The following is a 21,174-nucleotide window of genomic DNA, read 5'->3' as shown; positions in this document are numbered from 1 at the left end:
TTCTAAAAATCCATAACCATTGTTGCTTTACTACTGTTGATGTCATTTATTGTTGATTTCAAGAAAAAATAAGTCTTGTCAATACTAAGTCCTTTTAAAATGCTCTTTAAATGTGGATTTATTCTGGGCAGATTTCCTACTTTATAAAACTTCTGTCTTAGTGAAGCAATTTACTACCATTTTTTTCTCAGTATTTAAGAATGGATATTTTCAATGCTATATAGCTTCAGTTTATGGTGGATAAGAGAAAGTGACTGCTTCCTGAGCTGAATTGAGAATGGAATCACTGGAAAGAGAGACAAATCTAGAGATGATCTGTGGATCAGCTGAAGACCAGAACCCTAAGGGGCAGACTGGCACAGACAGTTCATTACTGGAAGCAGAGGAGAATTCTGAGCTGAGGTCACTTAGCTGCATATGTATGAGCTCTCTTGTTGCTATTATTATAAAGATACTTTGCAGATTCTGACAAAACTCTATGACCCAAAATTAATTTACCCACTGTTTGGTGAACTAGTTTTCTGCCAGGTCAGGCAGCTGAAGAATTAAAATCAGCCTTTAGAGGAATATAACAAGAACTAGAGTTAGTGTAAGGTAAGCAGTGAAACATGAGGCAAGAACTGAGCAGGGAAAAGGACATTGCCATTTTGGAAAGTGGCAAGCTGTTAGATCTGCCTAAACCATCACGCTTAATTGTATCCTAATTTCTCCTATGGAAAAAGCAACTTTTGAATCATGCCCCATAGCATGCCACAAAAACTGGTAAATTACTTCTGTGCTACCTGGTGGATATATTTATAGTAGTTTCTAGCTAGTACATGCTTTTTTAAAGAAATGAAACACTAGATGGAGGTCTTTAGAAGTTAATTATAAATATGCTAGCAATATGCCAAGAGAAAGAGAAAATTACACTGGTTTAATTGAAAGTTCTTACAGTAGTTTATTTATTTTTATGAATTAAACAAAATCAGCAAAACATGAAAAGCATTTATGGCAAAGTGACTATACTGCAATAAAATGTTCCACTGTTCTATCCCTGTTATGACTCTTCCTTACAATAGCTTGGGGTTTTTTTATCTGTAATGTAGCATTGTAACCTACCCAAAGGCTCATGTGCCACAGGTGTTTATTTCTACATAACTATTGAGAATGGGACTGCAACTGGGGCTGGACACCATGTCAAATCCTTGTTCTAGGCCACAGAGAACAAAAGCTTTCTGGATTCAAAGAAAATACACAGTGGACTAAATGTTTCTGAAAGAGACATGGAGAGAGGCAGGGTAACAGTGTTAACTTAACCACACTCTATTATAAAGAGGAACATAGATCTATGAAGTATTGCTGAAAGGTAGGTTGTAATATAAATAAAAAGCAGATAGCAATGACACTTCTGTGGAAGCAGCTGCTTCTTCTAGCAAGAATTTGCAATGAGTTAAGGTATGTAAAAACAACCATGCCTCATTTATCTCCATTGTTCACAAAATTATTTACTTTAATTATTTAACTGGATACACCTGTAGAAATAGATAGACACATAGATAAGGATATTTATTTTGCCAACACAGTGCTATGGATTGCTTGGGACAGTACCCTGTGCAAAAAGTGCCTACAAGGGGCTGTAGTTCCTGCTGGCAGGGGATGAGGGTCTCAGATTTGTTCAGAACGGTGCACGCAACAAAAAAACAAAAACCCAAAACCTCACATTCAGGAAGAAGTTAACGTATTAATCAATAGTACTAACCACTTCAGTCAATGAATGAAAAGAACTTCCCTATTCCTTATCTCACAGTTCAAGCTTTAGGCACAAGTATTTGTTGGGACAATTTTTTCATCTTATTTTAAGGTTGTCAGCCAAATGATTCACCAGTTCCACACCTGAGTCTGGGCTTCTTCTGACATGTTTCAGCAAGACTGATGAACCCTCACCATCCAGCCCCTGGAGGCCTGGCAACTTCTCAGCTACAAAGCTTTACTGTGTGTAGTTGCTTTCTATGTGCAGATACGGTTGAAAACAAGTGAAGACTTCCCACTGTGTCAAAGCACCCAAGTGTCTGCTGACACTTGTACTGTTCATGAAACATCTGTGCCTTTCACAAGAAAAATAAACCAGAAAAAGACAGTCTGAGTTATGTTTTCATGTGCCTAAAAGCTGGACAATCTAAAGCATTCTTTAGAGATGGCTTGTCTTCAAAGTTAACAGAAAGTGCAGGGTTGCTGCATAACATAAACATACTTTAACCCATGAAAAAAATCTTAATTTAGGTATTTTTGAATGAATGCTACCAAACTACGACACAATACAGGTTATTGCACATGCTGTAAGGATATATTTAGGGCTTTAAGCAATCACAGGAAGGTTTTATTCTGCATCTTTAAAAAAAATAAATATTGTGGTAATAGTTGACTTAAAATTTAAAAAAATGAACAATTTAAAATTCTTAATTTCTACAAACTCACAAGCTATAACTTGAAACTGTATTTATTTTATAGTGGAAAGGACCTATAACTTTTAGGTACTTTTTAAAATTATATTGTAGAAATTCTAGCTTTTTACCAACACAAGCAAAGATGGACTTTTAAATACATTAATTTTTTTTCCTAAATGATGTTATACAATACTACAGCAAAACCTTTATTCTTCTACTACAGTACAAATGGTGCTACAGTGAAATGAGCTCTATAACTGACTAATTCTGTATGACTAGTTCCCATTGTATTATCTTAAAACTCGATGTTAATAGGAAAATCTGGATATAGAAATCTCTGCACATGTAACGGAGCATGATCTTATTTTACCCCTTGCCACTTTCTTTACCCAAAGAACAATTAACTTCAGGGTTTTTTTAATTTTTAAAATAAATATGGGACAATAAAATTGTGTTCTTTGGGAGGAATCAATTTCCATTTTCTTCTTTCCCTAAGAAAAAGTCAATCAGATGATAGCAAAAGCATAGCTGTCAGGGAGCAGGGGGCAGGCAAGTCAATAATGAGGCTAGGTATTGAATGCATTTATATACATTGAATTATAAATTGAATGAATTTATATACATCCCTTTTCCAGGTTAAGTGTAGATGGCCTGTCCACCTTGATCAACATCAGGGAGTTTGTCCCAAATTGATGATATGTGACATATCACAGCATGATTCCTTTGTCATCTCTACACATAATCCCTCCCTGATGCCAAGAGGATTGCAGCAGCTTTAGGTTCATGGTGTTTGCCTTCAATCTTACGGCTCTTTGTTGATGTTCAGCCATAATCACAAGTTTTGTCTCTTGTGCCCCAAATCCTCTGGGGGTGCAGGGGCTGGCAGCAGGTATTACTGTCACCTATCAGTATTTCATTATACGTATTACAGCAATAAACACAGTAGTACAAGATGTTATGCAGATATTAAATATTATGTAAGTTAAGATGATACAGTACTACATGCTTTACTAGCAAACATGTACATAATGTCCACAGAAGTAAAAAGTGCCTTGAAAACCAAAGCATGGGTAATCCTCTGTCCTCAAACTGGAGAGACCCACGGCCTTCAAAAGTTCACAGTTGCCAAGACGCCACTTCCCATGTGTGCCAAGTGTAAAAGCCATAAATATAATATTTGTAGCATGTTTTAGTTTTTGAATTTGTTCCTGAAGATGTTTCTACTTTTCTACTTTTCCCACAGCAGACACTTCTAATGATGTTTTAATACTTTCATACTTTCTGGTGATATCCACCATGGATTCCTGGTTCTCTTTAACAAATACCAGGTCCCGTTTGTGTAATTCGTTATTTTGATCTCCTGTGTTTGGTTCCTGGAACACTGTCCAGTCTTTCTTTGTAGCATCATTTGATCACATTTCACACAGTTGGTTATGCCTTTTGATTTCTGCGTCTCGCACAGCAGAACACTACCAGATGACAAGGGAATAATTTATTTATTTGTTTAAATAAAAAAGTAAGGTTAAATTACGACGAAGAGGCACGGCAAGGAGATGCAGGCAAAGCCGGCCGGACGGCACTGCCACGGCCTGCGCGGCTACTGCGCCGCGGGCCCGGGCGCCGCCGCGGCCGGCTCCCCCCGGCTCTGCGGAGCTGCCCAAGGGCCGCCACATTCCGACACTCGCTCCCTCGGGTCCGGAGCCCGCCCCGGCATCCCCGGCGTGAGGCGGGCCCATGCGGGAAGGAGGCGGTGCCGCGGGGCCCAGCCAGGGGCGAGGAGGAAGCGAGCGTTGAGGCAGCGGCGGGTGGTGGCTGGCGGGAGCTGCGTCTCCTGAGAAAGCTGCCGAGCAGGGAGGGAGCCGCGGGCCGATAGCGCTGCGGCCCCCTTGGGGCGGTGCTGGCGGTGGGCAGGGACTGAGCCCGTCCTGGGAGCATGCGGCGGCAGGAGGAGGAGGAGTGAAGAGCTGTGGTAGCGCCTCCGCTGAGAGCGGACTCCGGGAGGAAGATGGAGCCCTTTCCCAGCGGTGAGTACCCGGGCCGCCGCCGGAGCCCGGGACGGGGCCGCGGGGCCTCCCGGCGGAGCCGTGTCCAGCGGGTGCTGCTTGCCCAGAGGAAACGAGAGGCTTCGTAGTCTTGCTGCCCCTGTGGTCTGCGGCTTGAAAATTGTCTCAGGTTAATTAGCAATAGGTGTCTTGAACGCCAGAGGTGAGAGGAGCTCCCTCGCTTTTCGGCGCTGTTGCGCTTATCGCTGCCCGGCCGGGGTCTCACTGACGCTGGGAAGCCGGGGCTAGCTGTACACCAGCTGTACATTCGCCGTGTGTGGCACCAATGAAGGAGCCTCATAGGCGTCTGGGGTTCCAAAGCCATAGGAACCAGACCCGCTGTTCATAGCATTTTCCTGATCGGGGCATTCTCACCAGAGCGTGCCTCCCCCACCACCCCCCCTCCCCCCGCCCCCCCGAGCAAAAGGAGAAGTAAAATACAGAACTATTAGCGGTGTACGAAATAGTGTTTCAGGTTGTTCATGAAAGCCAGAAAGCTTTCAGAGCTGCCCGTGCACTGACAGAAGTGCTTGGAATACCGACGTGGTTTGCATATGCTTAGACATAAGCATACGGGAGCGTTTGCTGGCATCGTGATACAGCAGTGTGTATGCATCCTGTGCTTGTGCCTGAAATGAAGCCATGAAAAGTCCGTGTTGCTGCTGCCTCTACTAATAGTAACACATTCTACCCGTCCAGGACAGAGGAGGAAATGCAGCTCTCAGATCAAACTGAAACTGAAGTATGTTTGGTTAGATTCACCATGGCCAAATATGGAATTAGACAGTGGGTAAAAAACTAGCCTTTCTGCTCAAAACGCAGCACTTTTGTTACAGGTGGGATTTGGTCTGTTAAATGACATGTTGGATAGCCATCGCTAGAGTACCAAGTAGTGTTTGCTGCATCGTATTTTAACTCCTCGGTGACCTGCCAAGTCAGAGTATGAAATTTGTGTCAAATTCAGAGACGACCCCATGCACTAAAATATAAATTTTCTGTCTCATGGCAGGGGGGTTGGGTGATCTTTAAGGTTCCTTCCAATACGTTCTGTGGTTCTATGAACCATGTCATGAATCTGAAAATACATCGTCATTGCTTTGCATTTCCCTTTTTTCAAACACATGAAATATCTCCTATAATTTGATGTTGCTGTTTAGAATCTGAAAGAAACTGAAGGTTATGAGCTCTGTGCATATTTTGGTGGCATAACTAGCAAGAGAGACCTTTTCCCTCTTTCTTCGCTTTGTATTGTCATGTCAAAATTGCAGTTTGTACAGTTGATGTTTTGGCTCTCTAGTTAATCTTGGCCTTGGTACAAGGTCTTTCAACTACAGCCTATTTCAGTCACAGGATTGTATTCTGCATTCTTGTATGCATAGTATAAAGAGCTTGTCTTTAATAGTAATGCAGTTCGGGGGAGAATTTTATTTTTAAGTCATCCTGCTATGGCCAAGCCCTTTGAAAGAGATGAAATGTTGTTTAAAAGGTCTGTTTGGCATAATACTATTGCTGCACTGTGCAACAAAACATTATAAAAATTCTCCTCCATGCAAATGGAAGAAATGGACCTGTGGGCTTGAGCATGTACTGAAAAGCAGTCTTCATACACTGAGCTTCCTAATTTTGTTCCCTGAAATGAAAAGCCTGCAGATGGTTAGAAGACTGGAAGAAAATATGGACCTGAAGTTGGTCAATAAATTTCTTTCTGAAAGCTCTGCTGGAAAGGACACTACAGAGAATATGCAAATATTAGAGCAAAGATGTTGCTCCGTATTTCTGATGATCTTGAAGGATGTTTGGTGCTCAATAGCAGCTGCAAAAATCTGAAATGAAGAGGATGCTTGCATTATTGGCTTTTTGAGTAGAATTTTCATTTTCATACCTGGAAAGCTTTTGGAAGCTTTTGTGGGCATCAAATTTTTCAAATAAACTGTGTTTTTGTTTTGTCTTTTACAATAGTTACGAGTTTTGTTTGTGAGTCTATGTGGACTTGCCAAGTGCTGTTTAAATTCAGAAGAAAGGATGCCTATCACCGGAAGCTTACGATATTATACTTGTTGATCTCCCAGTTCTTTGGGGCTTTTAGCCTTGTAAAACACAGAGAAGAGAGAAAAGACTGAATCTTAAGATTTTGCAAAAGCATTTTAGTTGGATTCAGAACTCTGATGCCCACTGGGAAAACTAGCAATGAGACAGTTTCTTGTTTCACTTTTTGGAAGTAGAGCTGTGTCAGAATGAGTATGTATCTTAAAATAGATTTTAAGGCAGCAAATGCACTATAGTGGATATAAAGCCTGGTTTCTCTAGTCCAGTATTTGGTGGGATATTTTTTTTCTTTTCCCTAAATAAAAGGAAAAAGCGCAGCCATTTCAAAAGTCAAAGAAACCCTTATCCTTTCTTTGAAATCCTAGTGGGTGTGCTAAACTCTTTACTGTTTGAATAGCTTCTCCAGTGGAAATGCTCTGATAAACTAAACTTTTTTTTTTTTACTTCACCCCTTACCCCTGTACTGTAGACTTAGTTTTGGACCTCTTTGAAGAGATCTAGGCTGTGTCTTCCCCCCTGCCTAGGAATTTAGGTGGAGATAATGTATGAGGTCTGTAGCTCTAGAAGAACTGTTAATTGCATATTTATTTTTAGCTCCTGGAATAGCTGAGTTAATCATAGAGTATCTCAAGTTGGAAGACAACTATAAGGATCATTAAGTCCAACTCCCTGATCCTCTTAAGACTACTTAAAACTAAACCATATAACTAAGTGTGGCATCTAGTTCCTTGATCTCTGGCAGGCTTGATGCCATAACCACATCCCTGTTCCAGTGACCAGCCACCCTCTCAATGAACAGCATTTTCCTGATGTCCCATTTGCACTTCCCCTTGAAAGTTATGAATGCTATAAATTAGTACCTATTCTAGAAATGGTTACTGGTAGGATTTTTTATGAGATGGATCCCTCTATTTTGCATGACTGTTCTTAATTTGAGATTTTTTCCTCAAGAATGTGTAATCAAAGTTTAATTAAAAGTTCATTAAAGTCTTCTTTATTGTTGCACATAATTATTTAAGTTATATGATCTCACATTCCTGTGAATTCTGCTCTGAATCAATGAGCAGAATTTATTTATTTTGACTAGTCACTTGTTACCTAAGCAGTTTCACTAAAATTTAAAGAAACAAATAAAAACAAGTGAATGAAGTTAAATACAGACTAAAGGGAATATGTAATGTAGTTTTGGACATATCTATTTTGGCCATCAATGCAAATTATTTAGCAAGTCTTTTGCTTATTTTTAAGATTGTATGTGCTTCTGGAAGGTCATTTAGTCATTTCCTGTTGAATATATTAAATATGTAAGTTTTCTACTTGAGTCGGAAAAAAGAGGTACAAGTGAGCTATTACTGAGTTTCTCATTTAAGACAAGTGACATGCATAAACTTGCAACTGCAGCTGGGATAACTTGTGATGATCTGTTGAAGTGCAAATAATGCTCACTTTCACTGACATTCCTGAATTATTTTTATCCTTTTCATGCACAACAGATGCAATCTTTGATAAATTTATGAACAAAATAAAAAGACTCTTATGGGAAGAAGCGTGGGATTTTTTTTAAAAGTAAAAATAAATCAAGTTAGGTAATGCTCTTTACAAAATGAAAATGTCATTTGCAAAGTCTAATTATTTCAGGTAGCTCCTGTCAATTCTAAAATGTTCTTGGTCTTTGTGTTAATTTTGTTCAGTACAGAAATGTATTGGAGGTTGCAGGAGCGTGTTCCTGTGTTGATAGCTTTAGTTGTACTGGGGGCAGAAGGCATAGCCTTGACTACCGATGTTTTACACTGTTGTGTCATGAAGCAGAAGGGTTCCTGTTTGTCTTAAATTGTTACTCAGTCCTAAACAACAGATTGAGTAATCTTTTTTTGGTAAGAGGTCAGTTCTTAATGTATTTATTTCTGACCTGTGTTTTGCCTATCCCATCAATTATTACTAGGAAAAAATGCTGGTTTAATCTGTTGATAAGTGTGAGTTTTATGTTGAGTGCATGGTGCTGGGTAGTAGTTTTCCACAAAGCCATGTTGTAGTATCTGCTCTTGTGTTCCTGTGTCAGCTCAGCTGAACAGGAACCTGTTTTTTTTAATGTGTTGGGTATGTGTTTGCTTTTAGTGCTTCACTGTGAACTCCCTGCCAAGCAGTGGATGTTCAGAAGGGGAATTCAGTAACTTAAAGAATGTCTAAAGATGAGAGTATAGGTGCTAACATTTGTATTTTTCCACTAAGTTAGTGCAACTTGCAGAATTAAACCATGGAGAATTTATGCGTGTTTATCTCATAAGTAAAAAGATGATGAATGCTTATGTTGATCACAGTATCTACCTGTAAAAGTATTCCAGGACTGTCTTGTGATCTTTTTTGGGAAGATAATGTAAAGTTGAGTAAGCCACATTGTTGAAGCTATGTCAATGTGTGGACAAAGCCTTGTAATGACTGCCATAAAAAATGGTAGAAACAAATAAAAGCAAGGATAAAACCGCCTCTGTTTGTTTCACTATTCAGAATACTTTTTTCATATCAGATGGGCATTGGTGTAACAATTGCATACAAAGAAGCTGAATTTTTCTTTATTTAAAGCATCATCTGATTTCAGTAGTGATGAATTCAGAGAATTCAAGTTTCTCTTTTCATCCTTTACCCATTGGTTTAAGAAAGTTCAGTGAATTTCCAGTTCTCCAGCACAATTTCTTTTTCATGAAGTACAGAAGTAAAGATTGTATAGAAGAACAAAAACATTAAGATTTCTTTATGATAGGGAACAGTATTATTCCCTTGTCTATCTAGAAATGTATGCATGGCAGCTGCTACTTAGACTTCTTTCCAACAGTACTTTAAAATAAGACCATACTAACTTTTAAAATAAACCAGGATTTTGTGTGATCTGGGTTTTAATTGCCTCAAAGTATTAAACAGTACATATGTATCTTTTGAAGTTGTGTTTTGACTACTTATGATACTGCTTTAAATAATGGAAGTATATTAACCTTAAATTGTAATAATCAAAAAAAGATCTGTGATTTGTGCCTTTTTGTACACAGAAATATGGATATTCCTGAAGGAAATTTGAAGTAAGGAGGGGAGGGAAAATGTCTGGAAAAGTCATCTAGTTGATCAGAGACAGGAATTTCAGGGTAATACAGTGTACTGGGTTCTGTGCAGTTTGTGTCTGTGGGGCACAGCTGATTCTTTATTGCTTCATGAGTGTTGTCTTAAAATAGATGTTCAAGAAAGACCTCAGAGTCTTCTTATGGATTTTTCAGGGCGTGTAGTAGTCTACTGAAGCAGTGGTGTACTTTACTACATCTGGTGGAGAGTGAAGAAGTGGAATCCTGATTCCACTGAAACATGAGATGCTTTCAATCACCTGTTTGTTCATGTGGAAATAAAGTGAGTTCTGATTTTGGGATTTGTTTTTTTATTCCAATCAAAACTCCCACCAAGATGTTTGGAGGAATATTTCAGTGTGCTTTACTAAGTAAAACTGTATGCAGAGAGCTTTCTTTTGTTTGTAATCGCTCTAACATTGAAGGATTATATAACATATATTCTGTTAACTGGAGTTCTTGTGTAACAATACTTCTACCAGACTGCCATTGACTTTTATGGAGAATCAGTTATGTTCAAAACTCAAAATTCAAAGAATGCCTAATTCACCTACTGTTCTAGGGACTAATAGTGGTTTCTTTTTAAACCTTTTTTTTGTATAAAAACTGACAGTTTCTTCAGTAACAATGAGTTGGTAGCGCATTAGTAGAACCACTTTTACTATTTTTCATGTGTCAAAAACAAAAGTTCTGGACATAGGACTTGTGTTATTGGGAGATCAAAACGTTTTGATATGCTTTACAGGCCTCATACTTCTGACCTGTAAACCATTACAAGAGAAAAACAAAGAGTAGGTTTTTAGAAAATGGGGGTGTGAATACAGTATTTGTAACCTGTGAGTTGCCATAAAAATTTCTGCTTTTTATCATTGATGGAGATAATAATGAGGCTTTAGTATCTTGTGTGGCACAAATGAATAATCATAAATGTGAATCATTGAATGATTTAGTTTGCAAGGGGCCTTCTGAAAAGTGTCTGATATCTGAGCTGCCCACACCCCCATGGTGATGGTTGTTATGATGATAATTTCAAAGCTGATATATCTGGATAGGGTTTTAGAGCAATTTACATCTGAGTATGTCCTAAGCTAGCAGGCAGGCACACTGCCACTTCTTTCTTTATCAATGCCTTTGTCTCGTTATATCATGAGACTGAGAAAAATGTAGGTAGGTGTATTTTTGCTCTGTTAAGATGATACAAAACTTACTCTGTCAAGAATCATAGGCAGTAACCTCTAGATACTGTTGAGTCTTGCTTTCTGTGAACTGGACTGCCCGTTACGGAGCAGTGAATGCATAATATTTGCTTGTGACCTACAAATGGTTGGCACGGTTGGAATTGTCAAGTGTGTATTAAGCTACAGTAGTAATCCAGAAGGCACATTGGGTTGCTTCAATAGAGAGTGTTCAAGACAAGAGGATGTGATTCTACCCATTTATTGCTAAAAGCAAACAAAAGAACAAAAAGATCAGTCAAGCGTGAGTTTGTGTACAGTCTATCAGATTCTATACCTAACTGTTAGATGTTTCAGAAAACTCTCAAATTTTTTCTTCTGAACAACTGATACCAGCAGAGAGATGTTTTGTATCCTTAGCTGTGATGAGCCTGGTATTTATCAGTCATGAAATTTATGGACAGATGTTGTGAAGAGGATGGTCATGAGTTCTGAATATGGGAATTGAGTAGCTCAAGAAATTTGAGACACAACTTCCTGGGTGTGTCTTAAGATTCAGGACCTTTTTGTTAGATTGTGGTTAAAAGCATTTTATGTGATTTGAATTGCAAAACATGTCTTCAGTAAGATTGAAATCAGGAAACTAAAACAGCCATATTCTATAATTAAAGCCAGAAGCTTCTTTCCTATCCATTTTTTTGTTCAACCAATGGCTGAGGATTGAACACTGCCTCAACCTTGTGGAAGGTTTTCCTTCTCAGTAGTTTACAAAGCGGAAAGTGTAATTTAAAACCACTTACTCTTTCCTTCCCTCCACTTCCCCACATTTTCTCATAGGAAATGTAACTAGTACCAGATTTAAACTTGAAAATATATAGTTAAATGTGAATGGATGTGATAGATATCTGTTGGATATCAAAATCTAGGCTAAACTTGGTTTGGTTAGCCTTAAGTTCTCTTATTTCCTCTTAGGTCCAGATAAATAATTATGACAAAAATAAGTCACAATTTTTTACCAGTTGTACAGGAGTACTCAGTAAATGATCCAGTCACTTTTTCCCTTCCTATGATACTTACTTTTTATTGATAACATAAAAATGAAAATTTGAGAAGAAGTCTCAATAGTAGCTTGGATATTTACATATAAATCTAATTGGTAAATGGTGATATGTAATTGGTCGAAGTGGTTCTTCAGCCTGAGGCCCTACTGAAGAAAAAGCAATGGTACTTTGCTTAAAAATCAGGAAGAGACTTTCAGAGAACCATTCAGAAGCGCCCAAGACTAATAAACAGTGACTTCCTTGAAATTACACTCCTTGCTCATGTTTCTTATGGCAACTTTAGATAAGTGAGGGTCTTAAAATACACAATCACACATTGCTTTAATTCCCATGATACAGTGAATTGGAAGGGTTTTGCACCAGTCTATGTGCAGAAGCTTGTCATTGAAGTATTTTTCTCACATTCATTTTAAAAACTCACATGAACAAGTAAACAGCAGAAGTAGACGTTGCAGGATAGCTTGAAGGGGCAAGTGACCTTGTAAGACTTGGAACTGGAGTTCCCTTTCACATTATGGAGTGGAAAGCAAAATTTCTCCTCCTTTGCAATACAGGAAAATCTATTAATTTTCAAGTTAGGTTTTTTGTTGTTTTTTTTTGAGAAAGAAGTTTGGTTTTTTTTTTTTCCCAAAACAAGCATCTGTTTTGAAGACCTTTTGTCTTTCCAGTGGAAGCCATGATATATGATTAACTATACAGATTCTTGTAAATTCTACCAGTTATTTGTATTTTGAAATCAAACCCTTGCAGAGTGGTTCAAGTTGTGAGCATATATTAGGTATTGTCTGCCTTTTGATAAGAATATTTATTAAAATCACAGAGTCATCCCATCTGTTTGCATGTAGATGTTGATACTACAAAAAACAGCAGACCCTCTTTTGTTTTACTGGAGTCTTTGTGCCTTATTTTTTTAAATTATTATATTTAATTATTTTTAAAAATTATTATTATTTTTTGTTGTTGCATTCAGCATACAGAAGTATATATAAGCATATATATGTCCTATTTCAGTCTATTAAAAATATGCAATGGATATATAGTTTTGCTGCATAGTGGGAATTAAGAACACGCTTTTAGCTTACCTGTTGCTTCTGTTGTGTATCTAAAATGCCGGCAAATCTCATGGGTGATTCAGGTTCTCATACCAATGCTTCATATTGCCTAATACTTCTTCATTTAAATTTTTTTTCCATTAGATTATTCTTTTTTTTTCAACTGAATTCAGTAATTTGAGAGAGAAAAATGGTGACATCTATCTTGTAGCAGCCTAACTTTTTTTTTTTCCCACAGAAATGTTGTTAGCCTGTAAAGGTTCTTAAAGTAAGGTTTAACACATTCTAAATAACTGCAAGCATGAAAGTTTTTTTTCCTAAATGTGCTTTCCTGTAAGTGGATGTATATTAACCCTTTACATTGACTGTACCGTGGAACCATGGTGAAATGAAGGCAAAGGTCTTTCCAGTAGGACTTGTGATTTCCTTGACATTCCAGTGGCTTGTTGTGTCTTTGTTAGCTGAGTAAAGATTATAACTATCTTCGTATTGCAGATAGATGCAGATTTGAAATTACGTGAATGACATTGTGTACTGTCCTGCTTTAGTAAGAGCAAATAATGTTTCTGTGTATGGAATTATTTTCTGGCTCAGAAGGAACTTAAAATGTATGGAATGATTAGGGAGACACAGTAAAGAAGGAGGAAATCTTTAGTCAGAATCTTAGCATAACTAACGTGTTTGTGGACATGGGCTTTGTTTGCTGAACAAGCTTGTTGGAAAAGATAAGATAAGCTTTTCTTCATTCCCTCCAAACACAGAATTTTTAATGGATGATTGGAGACAGCCTAGAGCGTAACAGTAAGTAAGCAGGAAGTAATCGGCATTATAGAAGGAAGAGCTAAATTGATATGACAGGGAATAACAATCATAAACAAAGAGGTTTTTAGAGCATGCTGAAAAGAGTATAAAATTAAAAGGCAGCCATGTAAAAAATCAATGCTTTCTTCAATTCAGTAATTTTTAATGTCTGGTTTGATGTATCTACTGATATTTACAAGAAGGAAAAGTGTAATGCAATATTTAAGTGTCAATACAGTGACCTTAATCACTGCTTTTACAAGACACAATTTTGCAGAAAGAATTTTGAAAATAAGAAGATTTTTACTTGTTTTACTATTCACTTATGTTTCACTTACACACTGTTCCACTAAAAAAGTACAGTATCTTTCAAAAATTAGATTTAATTTTTCAAGTAAATCTTCAGGAGGTTCTTTTGCCTGTAAATGTGTGAACTCAAATTTTAGAATGTCTTGAGTTTAAGGAGTTGTGCCTGTCTCCTATAAGATCCATGCAGTCAATTTTCAGAGCTTTTATGTTGAGTTCTGGCTCCAGAAATGGCATAAGATGAGTAATTTGCTTACATTAAGACTTTGAATAAATGTAACTCTTTGCTTGACATTCCTCCTCACACTTTCTTTCCTCTGGGGGTGGGTGGATAGAACCAGAAGCATCACTGCTTGCCTGACCCACAAAAGCTTGAGGTTTTACTTAGGATTTCAGATAGATTTCCCAATATACTGAGACATTTGGCATGTGATCATCAAGATCTTGTGCCAGTACCCTTGTACTCTTTCTGCAAGTGAATTTCTGTGTCCCAAAGAGCAAGCAGGTGGTGACAGGGATCTTTTACTGCCTATGCTGTAAATCAATTGTCTACGAGCAAAATTCAGCAAAACTGATATAACTTCTGTAAGGTGATATTTTAGAAGAACAGAAAAGCAGTTTTTAAAATTAGTATTTGTTAGTCAAGTTTTTTTTTCCCTTCAAAGTTGTTTGTTTTAATTGCTTCCTCCAAAATTTTGAGGCTTTTCTTTCCAAGCTATGACCAGACAAGACACACAGTGACAGAGCAGGGAGAGCTGGCAATTAGAAATGCTGATTGAGTACTATATCTTTGCATGGAAACCAAGGTAAGGAAGGAGGTAGTTAAGAGTTCATGACTGTCCCAGAGTTTCAGAATAAGTAAGTGCAATAATTCCTATGTTAACTGCTCCTGGAAATAGGCGTACAGTCCTACAGTGGATCAGTGAATGTAGTGCTCAGAGGAGAAGTAGGAAGAGCTTGCTCACATTTTTAATTATTTAATCTTCTGCTGGATAGGAGCACCTGGATGTCCAGAACTGTTACTCTGAAAGGAGAAAAAGAACAAAGAGGAGGATGGAAAGCAAGACAGTGTCTGCATTATCCTGAACACAGGTGTCTGGGAAAGGATAGTGGGATGTGGTGACGGGGGTAATGTGCCTTCTGTTAGAGGAAGCGGTGAGCTGGGTCGAGGAATAGGCCAAACAATGTTCAGGGTGATGTTCTACCAGTTTTAACAGCTGGGAGTACAGGATGGCATCAGCAAATAAATTGAGATAGTCTACACATTTTGCAATTTACTTAATTTAAGATTAACTTAAGATTTATAGAATTTATACTTAATATTAGAAGTACCCGTGCTAAGCAATTATTTATTGAATCACAGAATCATTTAGTTTGGAAAAGACCTTTAGGATCATGGAGTACAACCATTAACCTAACACTGGCAAGTCCACCACTAAACCATGTTCCTAAGTGCCACTTCCACAAGTCCTTGAATACCTCCAGTGATGATGACTCCATCACTTCCCTGGCCAGTCTGTTCCAAATCTTGATAATCCTTTTGGTGAAGAAATCTTTCCTAATATCCAATCAAAACCACTTGAACTTGAGGCCATTTCCTCTTGTCCTGTCACTTACTACCTGAGAGAAAAGACCAACACCCACCTCACTAACCTCCTTTCAGGTAGTTGGAGAGAAACTAAGTAACTTGGAAAATTCCTATCCTACTTAACTGTGGTTTGTTTTTGTGTTTTGATGTGGTTTTTGTTTTTTTCCAGAAGTAACTGGAATTTCGTGTAAAAATGTGAATTCTCTGTCTTGTGTGGAAATTGACATGCAGTTAAGAACTTAACTCAGCATTTTGGCTCGTCGTTTTTCCTTGTTATTTCAACTCTCTTAGATTTAAACTAATTTACCAGTTGATAGAAAATGAAATGAAAAAGAAATACCCCAAACCAGATTTAACCAAATAAGAATTAAATTTCTGGATAGAAGACATGAAATTTAGATGTTTTGACCCCATGCCCATACAGGAACTCAGACTGTCTGAGAACTTGGTGTGGAAATGCAAATGGAAAAGTTGCCTGTCAAGCCTCCAAATTGGGGCTTTTGTTTTTCAGCAAGAAATTAGTTTTAGGCTTCTGTTTGCTTGTTTCTTTTTTCTTTTAAATAACTCAGTCTTTACCCATATTTGCTGTATTTGAACAGCAGAAATCTTTAAAACACAGTCTGGGTACTTTCACACAAGTTTTAATTGAACAGCTACAAAAGCAGAACAGTTGAAAAGTGGAAATGTCAGTAATAAATAATTTTCTGAGTATTTTTGTTGGTCTTAGTTGGAGTTTACATATAATGAAATCGCAAAAAATGACTTTACAGGCCAGGAAAAAAGGATTGACGAACACAAGACACTGTGTGACTGTTCTTGGAGAAATTTGAGGACATCAGAATATCTGCTGCATAGAGGAGAGCACAGATGAGATGCTGTTTTCACTTGGACTGCTGAGATTCAAAGTAATTCATCCCAGAGAAGATCATTGATGAACTATCAAGTAACACCTTCATCTCTATTTTAGGCCTCTATTTTATAAAAGAGGAGAGAGGCCTACGCCTTGAAGAGCTGGTATCATTATGTTGTTGAGCATAGCCTTTGATTTTATTTTTCTGTTGTCTGCATCAGCAGTTTCAGAAATCAGACTCTCAACACCTGTGTGATGACAAGTTTTTAGTACTTACTCTACAACTTCAAGACTTGTTGAGCCACTAGAAGTCTTTTGTGTTCAGTTAACTGATGCCCAAACCTCTAAGAGCTGCATCTGACTCAACAGCTGTCACTGAAGGTGTCTACTCTCACTGCAGCCTAATCTACAGGCCAAATTAAACCTTTAGGCCAAGGGTTCCCTTGGAGCAACTTAATCTAAATGCAGATAAAATAGGAGTAAATGTCTTTAGAGGAATTATCTCAATTCTAAATAGATTGGAGAGTTTGTAAACTAGGGGAACTATTTTAAACCTGTCAGAATTTTATTTTCCAAAATTTTATAGTCTTGGGCATAGATTTATAGAATGCTGCTTGCTCAGACTGTCCAGAAGAGCTTATCAGGAAGCAATGAACAAAGAATTTAAGATGAAATCATATAGCAGTTCTCCTAACTGTTAATAAGCACAGGTCTGACCAACTGTTACTACCATTTCCTGGTAAAGGTATAAAATGTCTGCCTTTTTTTTCCTTTTTTTTTTTCTCAGTTTCAACTCTTTTGTTCCTTTTTTTTTTTGTAATCAATCTACAGCAACCACTGTGTGCTGATTTTGACTATCATGATGTACACAATTCATCAAGGAAAAATAGGACACTAGATCCCAGCAATTAACAGTTCATATAAAAGGCAAATCTAATCCTTAAAGAATGGTTGCTAGGCAGTAATGGGCAACCTGCAGTTTTGGGAATAATTCCATTCTGAGTGTGGAATATTGCTAGCAAATAAACTACAGAAACTTTGCAGTACTATCTGTAGCATTAGTGATACAATTGAGTGTTTATTTTTAAGTGCGCCTTTTTTTTTTTTTGTATGCTGAAGACTTTTTTCCTTGAGGTAGTTAAGTAATCAGTGAAATAGACAGAAGGTAGTGCTAAGGCACTGTAAAGGGTTGTGGGATACGGCTTCAGATTCATATATTGTCACTTTTTTTGGTGGGGGAATGGAATTACATGTAACATCTGTCTGGATTGACCATCAGCTGTTTTGTGTGTCTGTGACAACAGCAGCAACTGTATTGCATAGCTCCAGTCTGGATCCAGTCAGTACTGTACTCCTACTGTTAACTTCTCTGAGCAGAGACAGGAGCCAATTCTGCTTCAGAAGTGACTTTGGAGTTGGTCTCCTTTCAGATGCCAAAAGGTAATGGAGCTTCTATGTACTCATACTCAGTATTCAGGTGGATGGAGAGAGAGGCTCCAACCCATAGTTCTGGTCTGGCCATAAACATTAATATGACAGGTACTTCTGCATATGAGTGGGTCTGTTTGTTTATCTGTTTGCTTAACTACCTTTAAAAATCAAGGCATCATATTTATACTCCATGGTGAGAAAGCCCTGTTTTCCTTCCCTAGCTGCTGATGCTTCAACCACAGTGAATTGCAGTTTAAAGGTTACATACCAGTATGGTTGCTTTTAGCCAGTTGATTTAAGTGTCTCTTGTATAATTTTTGTTCAGATTTTGAAGTGCTTGCCTGAGCAAGCAACCTGTTGTAAGCCTTATTACAGAGCTGAGGTTATTTCTGATTTGATCAGTAGGTTTTGAAATAGCAGTAACACAGAAAGCATTTCTGAATCTGCATCCAAACATAGTGGAAGGCTTTTGATACCAGGAGGGTTTTTTGTCTTAAGCATTTACTTGTATACTGAGAATTTACTGGCATATGCTGACAGAGATCAGTCAATGCTGATGATTTGTATTCTTTGAGAATGTTATGAGAAAAAATTAGATTCACCTAGTGATGAGATAATGTCATTTATGTGTTAAAATCCTGTGCCAAATATCTTATAATTCGGCATATAAATAGGACATAATAGATATATATGGATTTGAATGATGCCTAAATAAATAGGGAAGTGGGATTGTGAAAAACAAAAAACCCTATTGCCTCAGTCATCTGTTGAGAGTTTTAGTCTTAAAATATTCATAGAAAACACTGTCAGTTTTTAAAGTTGTCACTTCTGTTTATTGATCTTTGTTTTTCTCTTATTTCATTTGCTGAAATGGTTAAGTAGGGTAGAATATTGATTCCTTCCCTGCTGAGTTTTTGAAACTCATTTCTATCATATTAGGTTATACAATTCGTAAACAGCACTAGGTAAAGTTTCCAGCCTTCTTTCATCTTTAGTTTTAGAAAAATTTATATCTAAGAAAATGTTAACAATTAATGTTTTAAGTGCGCATTTTCAAAGTCTACCAATGTAGCTGTCAATTTAACCTCTTCCTTACTGGCCACTTTACTGTTGGAAAAAAAAATCTGATAGACAATTGTATTTTATCTATACCCCAAGCTGTTCTTTTTTTCTGTTTAATTAAACTGTAATGGTGATTTGCACTAATAAAAACCCTTAACTAGTGATGTTTGGAGCTAGTGATTTTTAGTCTGCATTGAGGAAGTGATTGCTCTTTCTGAAATATTTCTCACCTTTTGGATTTCCAGTTAGTATTCGGAATCAAAATTTTCTTCAAAATGTATGCCAGTTTGAGTATCTGTGAAAATGAATCCGTTTTGGCACTCTCCTTTGGGTTGCCAATCTCTCATCTCTCCTCTCAGACAATGTAGAAACAATAACCAGGACAATGATTTGGGGTGGGAATAAGATGTAAGATTTGGAGCACATCTTAAGCAATTGAGTCTGGCATGAGGCGCACAAGTAAGAGTGAATGTTCCCTTCTGTCTTCTATAAAAACATTAATGTCTGGGAGTTCAGAAGTGGGGTGTTTGCTGCTTCCTATTAAGTAGAATTAGTGAACTGCCATTATTAAGAGCAGAGCCCAAGTATATAGTTTTAATTTTTGCAATTGTGTTAAAATTATATTTTCACTAAGTAACTTGGCATAAATAAATAGATTTATGGCTTTTATTACTTAGATGTATTTAGTTTGGCCTGTGATGAATTTAATTTTAAAATCCCCCAAACTTAGAAAAGGTGATTGAATACCAGGTGCTATGTTGCTTTTCCGTAGTAGCGCTTCTGAAATTTTAGATAGGGCAGTCCAAAGAGATTTGGTGTAGTAAGCATTTCTGTCTCTACCATCCCCCTATTTGAGGCTGAAGATTTGCATCAGACAGTTCAAGAAGAAAAGTGTAAAGCTTTAATAGTGTTTCCAAATCCTTAGTGCCTCGGATGTCCTTAAACACACTTTAGGTGACTCTTTAAAGTGAAAAATCATGGTTTTGTTTCTACAGTCAAGTCAAGCCTTTCTAGGAAAGAAAGGAGTATCCAGCTTTTTTTTTTTTATAGTGACAGCCTTAGTGGTTTGTGCATTTAAAATGTTGAGTTATTTTAAATTTAAATTGAAAGTAATAATAGAAACACATAACATTTCTGAAAGCTTGCTGAGTATCCAATATACTGTTCTCCTATAGCTTGTTTTGTTCCTTCTTGCATGCAAACTGTACAATGCAAATGCATCTGGTTTTAATTGGTTTTCATATTCAATCTTGTTCTGGTCACTAGCTTGGGATGAGTGAAAATGTAAAATTTGTGTGAGCAATTTCACTAAGTAGGTATATTTTTTGTTTCCTCTTTCATAAATATAAATGAGTACTGTACTGTGAGTGATGTGTTCATCTTTTCCCTAAAATAACAGATTCTGTGGCAGGTTCACCTATTATTTGCAAACTTTCTAGAGCCATGTCTGCACAAATCATATTACCTCTTAAAGGCAGTGCAGTTGTAGCAGAAAATTTCAATACATTTGTCATGACTAATAGGTTGTTCTAAATTTGTGCAGTGTTTTGAATTTTTTCCCTGATACAATGAGAAATTATTATTTCACTAAGCAAAGTATAAATTTTGATTTTTTTTTTTTTAACATCTGATTTTCACTTTTCAACCTCTTTTTTTTTCTTCTTTTTCTGGGAAATAGTTAAACTGAATGCAGTGCTTTTGATACGAGAGAGGGCAGTGACTCCATATGTGTCATTATTTCTGCAAAATTCCTTCATTGGTTTTTCCATGTGGTATAATGTTAGTTACTGGCAAGGACTAAATAACTGAAAGAGAGTAGATTTGCACAGTTTTCTATCCATGGCTATGTATCAGTGACCTGCTTTAGTTGTAACTACCACATTCCTTTCCCTTACTGCTTGTCCCAAAGACCAAGTAAAGGAGAGAAGGTCAGGTTCCATGAACTCTAACCAGCCTTTCTATTTTTAAAGTTGAGTTAGACATACATACAAGCATGTATCTTTCTGCTTGGAGCGGGCTTACATGCCATACACAAAGTATTTGGAAGTACTCAGAAGTGCTTCAAATAATTCCTCAGAGTCTTGGAAACAAGGAATTTTATGCTGTTTGCTAAACCTTAACAGGGTAGAAATAATTCTCCAATTATTAAGTAATAGTGGAACCTTTGTTCTTTTAGTTTTAGACTGTGTGATACAATATTTGTGCCAAATACCATCTTCTCCTCCAA

At 37.3% G+C, this 21,174-nt stretch overlaps 1 protein-coding gene across 2 annotated transcripts in view; it reads left to right on the top strand.

Annotated features, from left to right (window-relative positions):
• The first annotated feature begins 4,210 nt into the window (after positions 1-4,210).
• Positions 4,211-21,174, top strand: part of LNPEP (leucyl and cystinyl aminopeptidase) — a 56,041-nt gene continuing 39,077 nt past the window's right edge. Inside the window, exon 1 of one of the 2 annotated variants that reach the window (XM_005532423.3) lies at positions 4,211-4,450. In XM_005532423.3, coding sequence (XP_005532480.1) covers positions 4,432-4,450 — 19 coding nt within the window. In that variant the 5' untranslated portion in view covers positions 4,211-4,431. The remainder of the gene's footprint in view (positions 4,451-21,174) is intronic. The other variant, XM_014260981.2, reaches the window with a different exon arrangement.

This window comes from Pseudopodoces humilis, chromosome 4, assembly GCF_049639895.1.
Source record: "Pseudopodoces humilis isolate 2021_Gansu_Grassland_sample_001 chromosome 4, ASM4963989v1, whole genome shotgun sequence".
Classification (NCBI taxonomy): domain Eukaryota; kingdom Metazoa; phylum Chordata; class Aves; order Passeriformes; family Paridae; genus Pseudopodoces; species Pseudopodoces humilis.
This window is presented reverse-complemented; position numbering and strand designations above follow the sequence as displayed.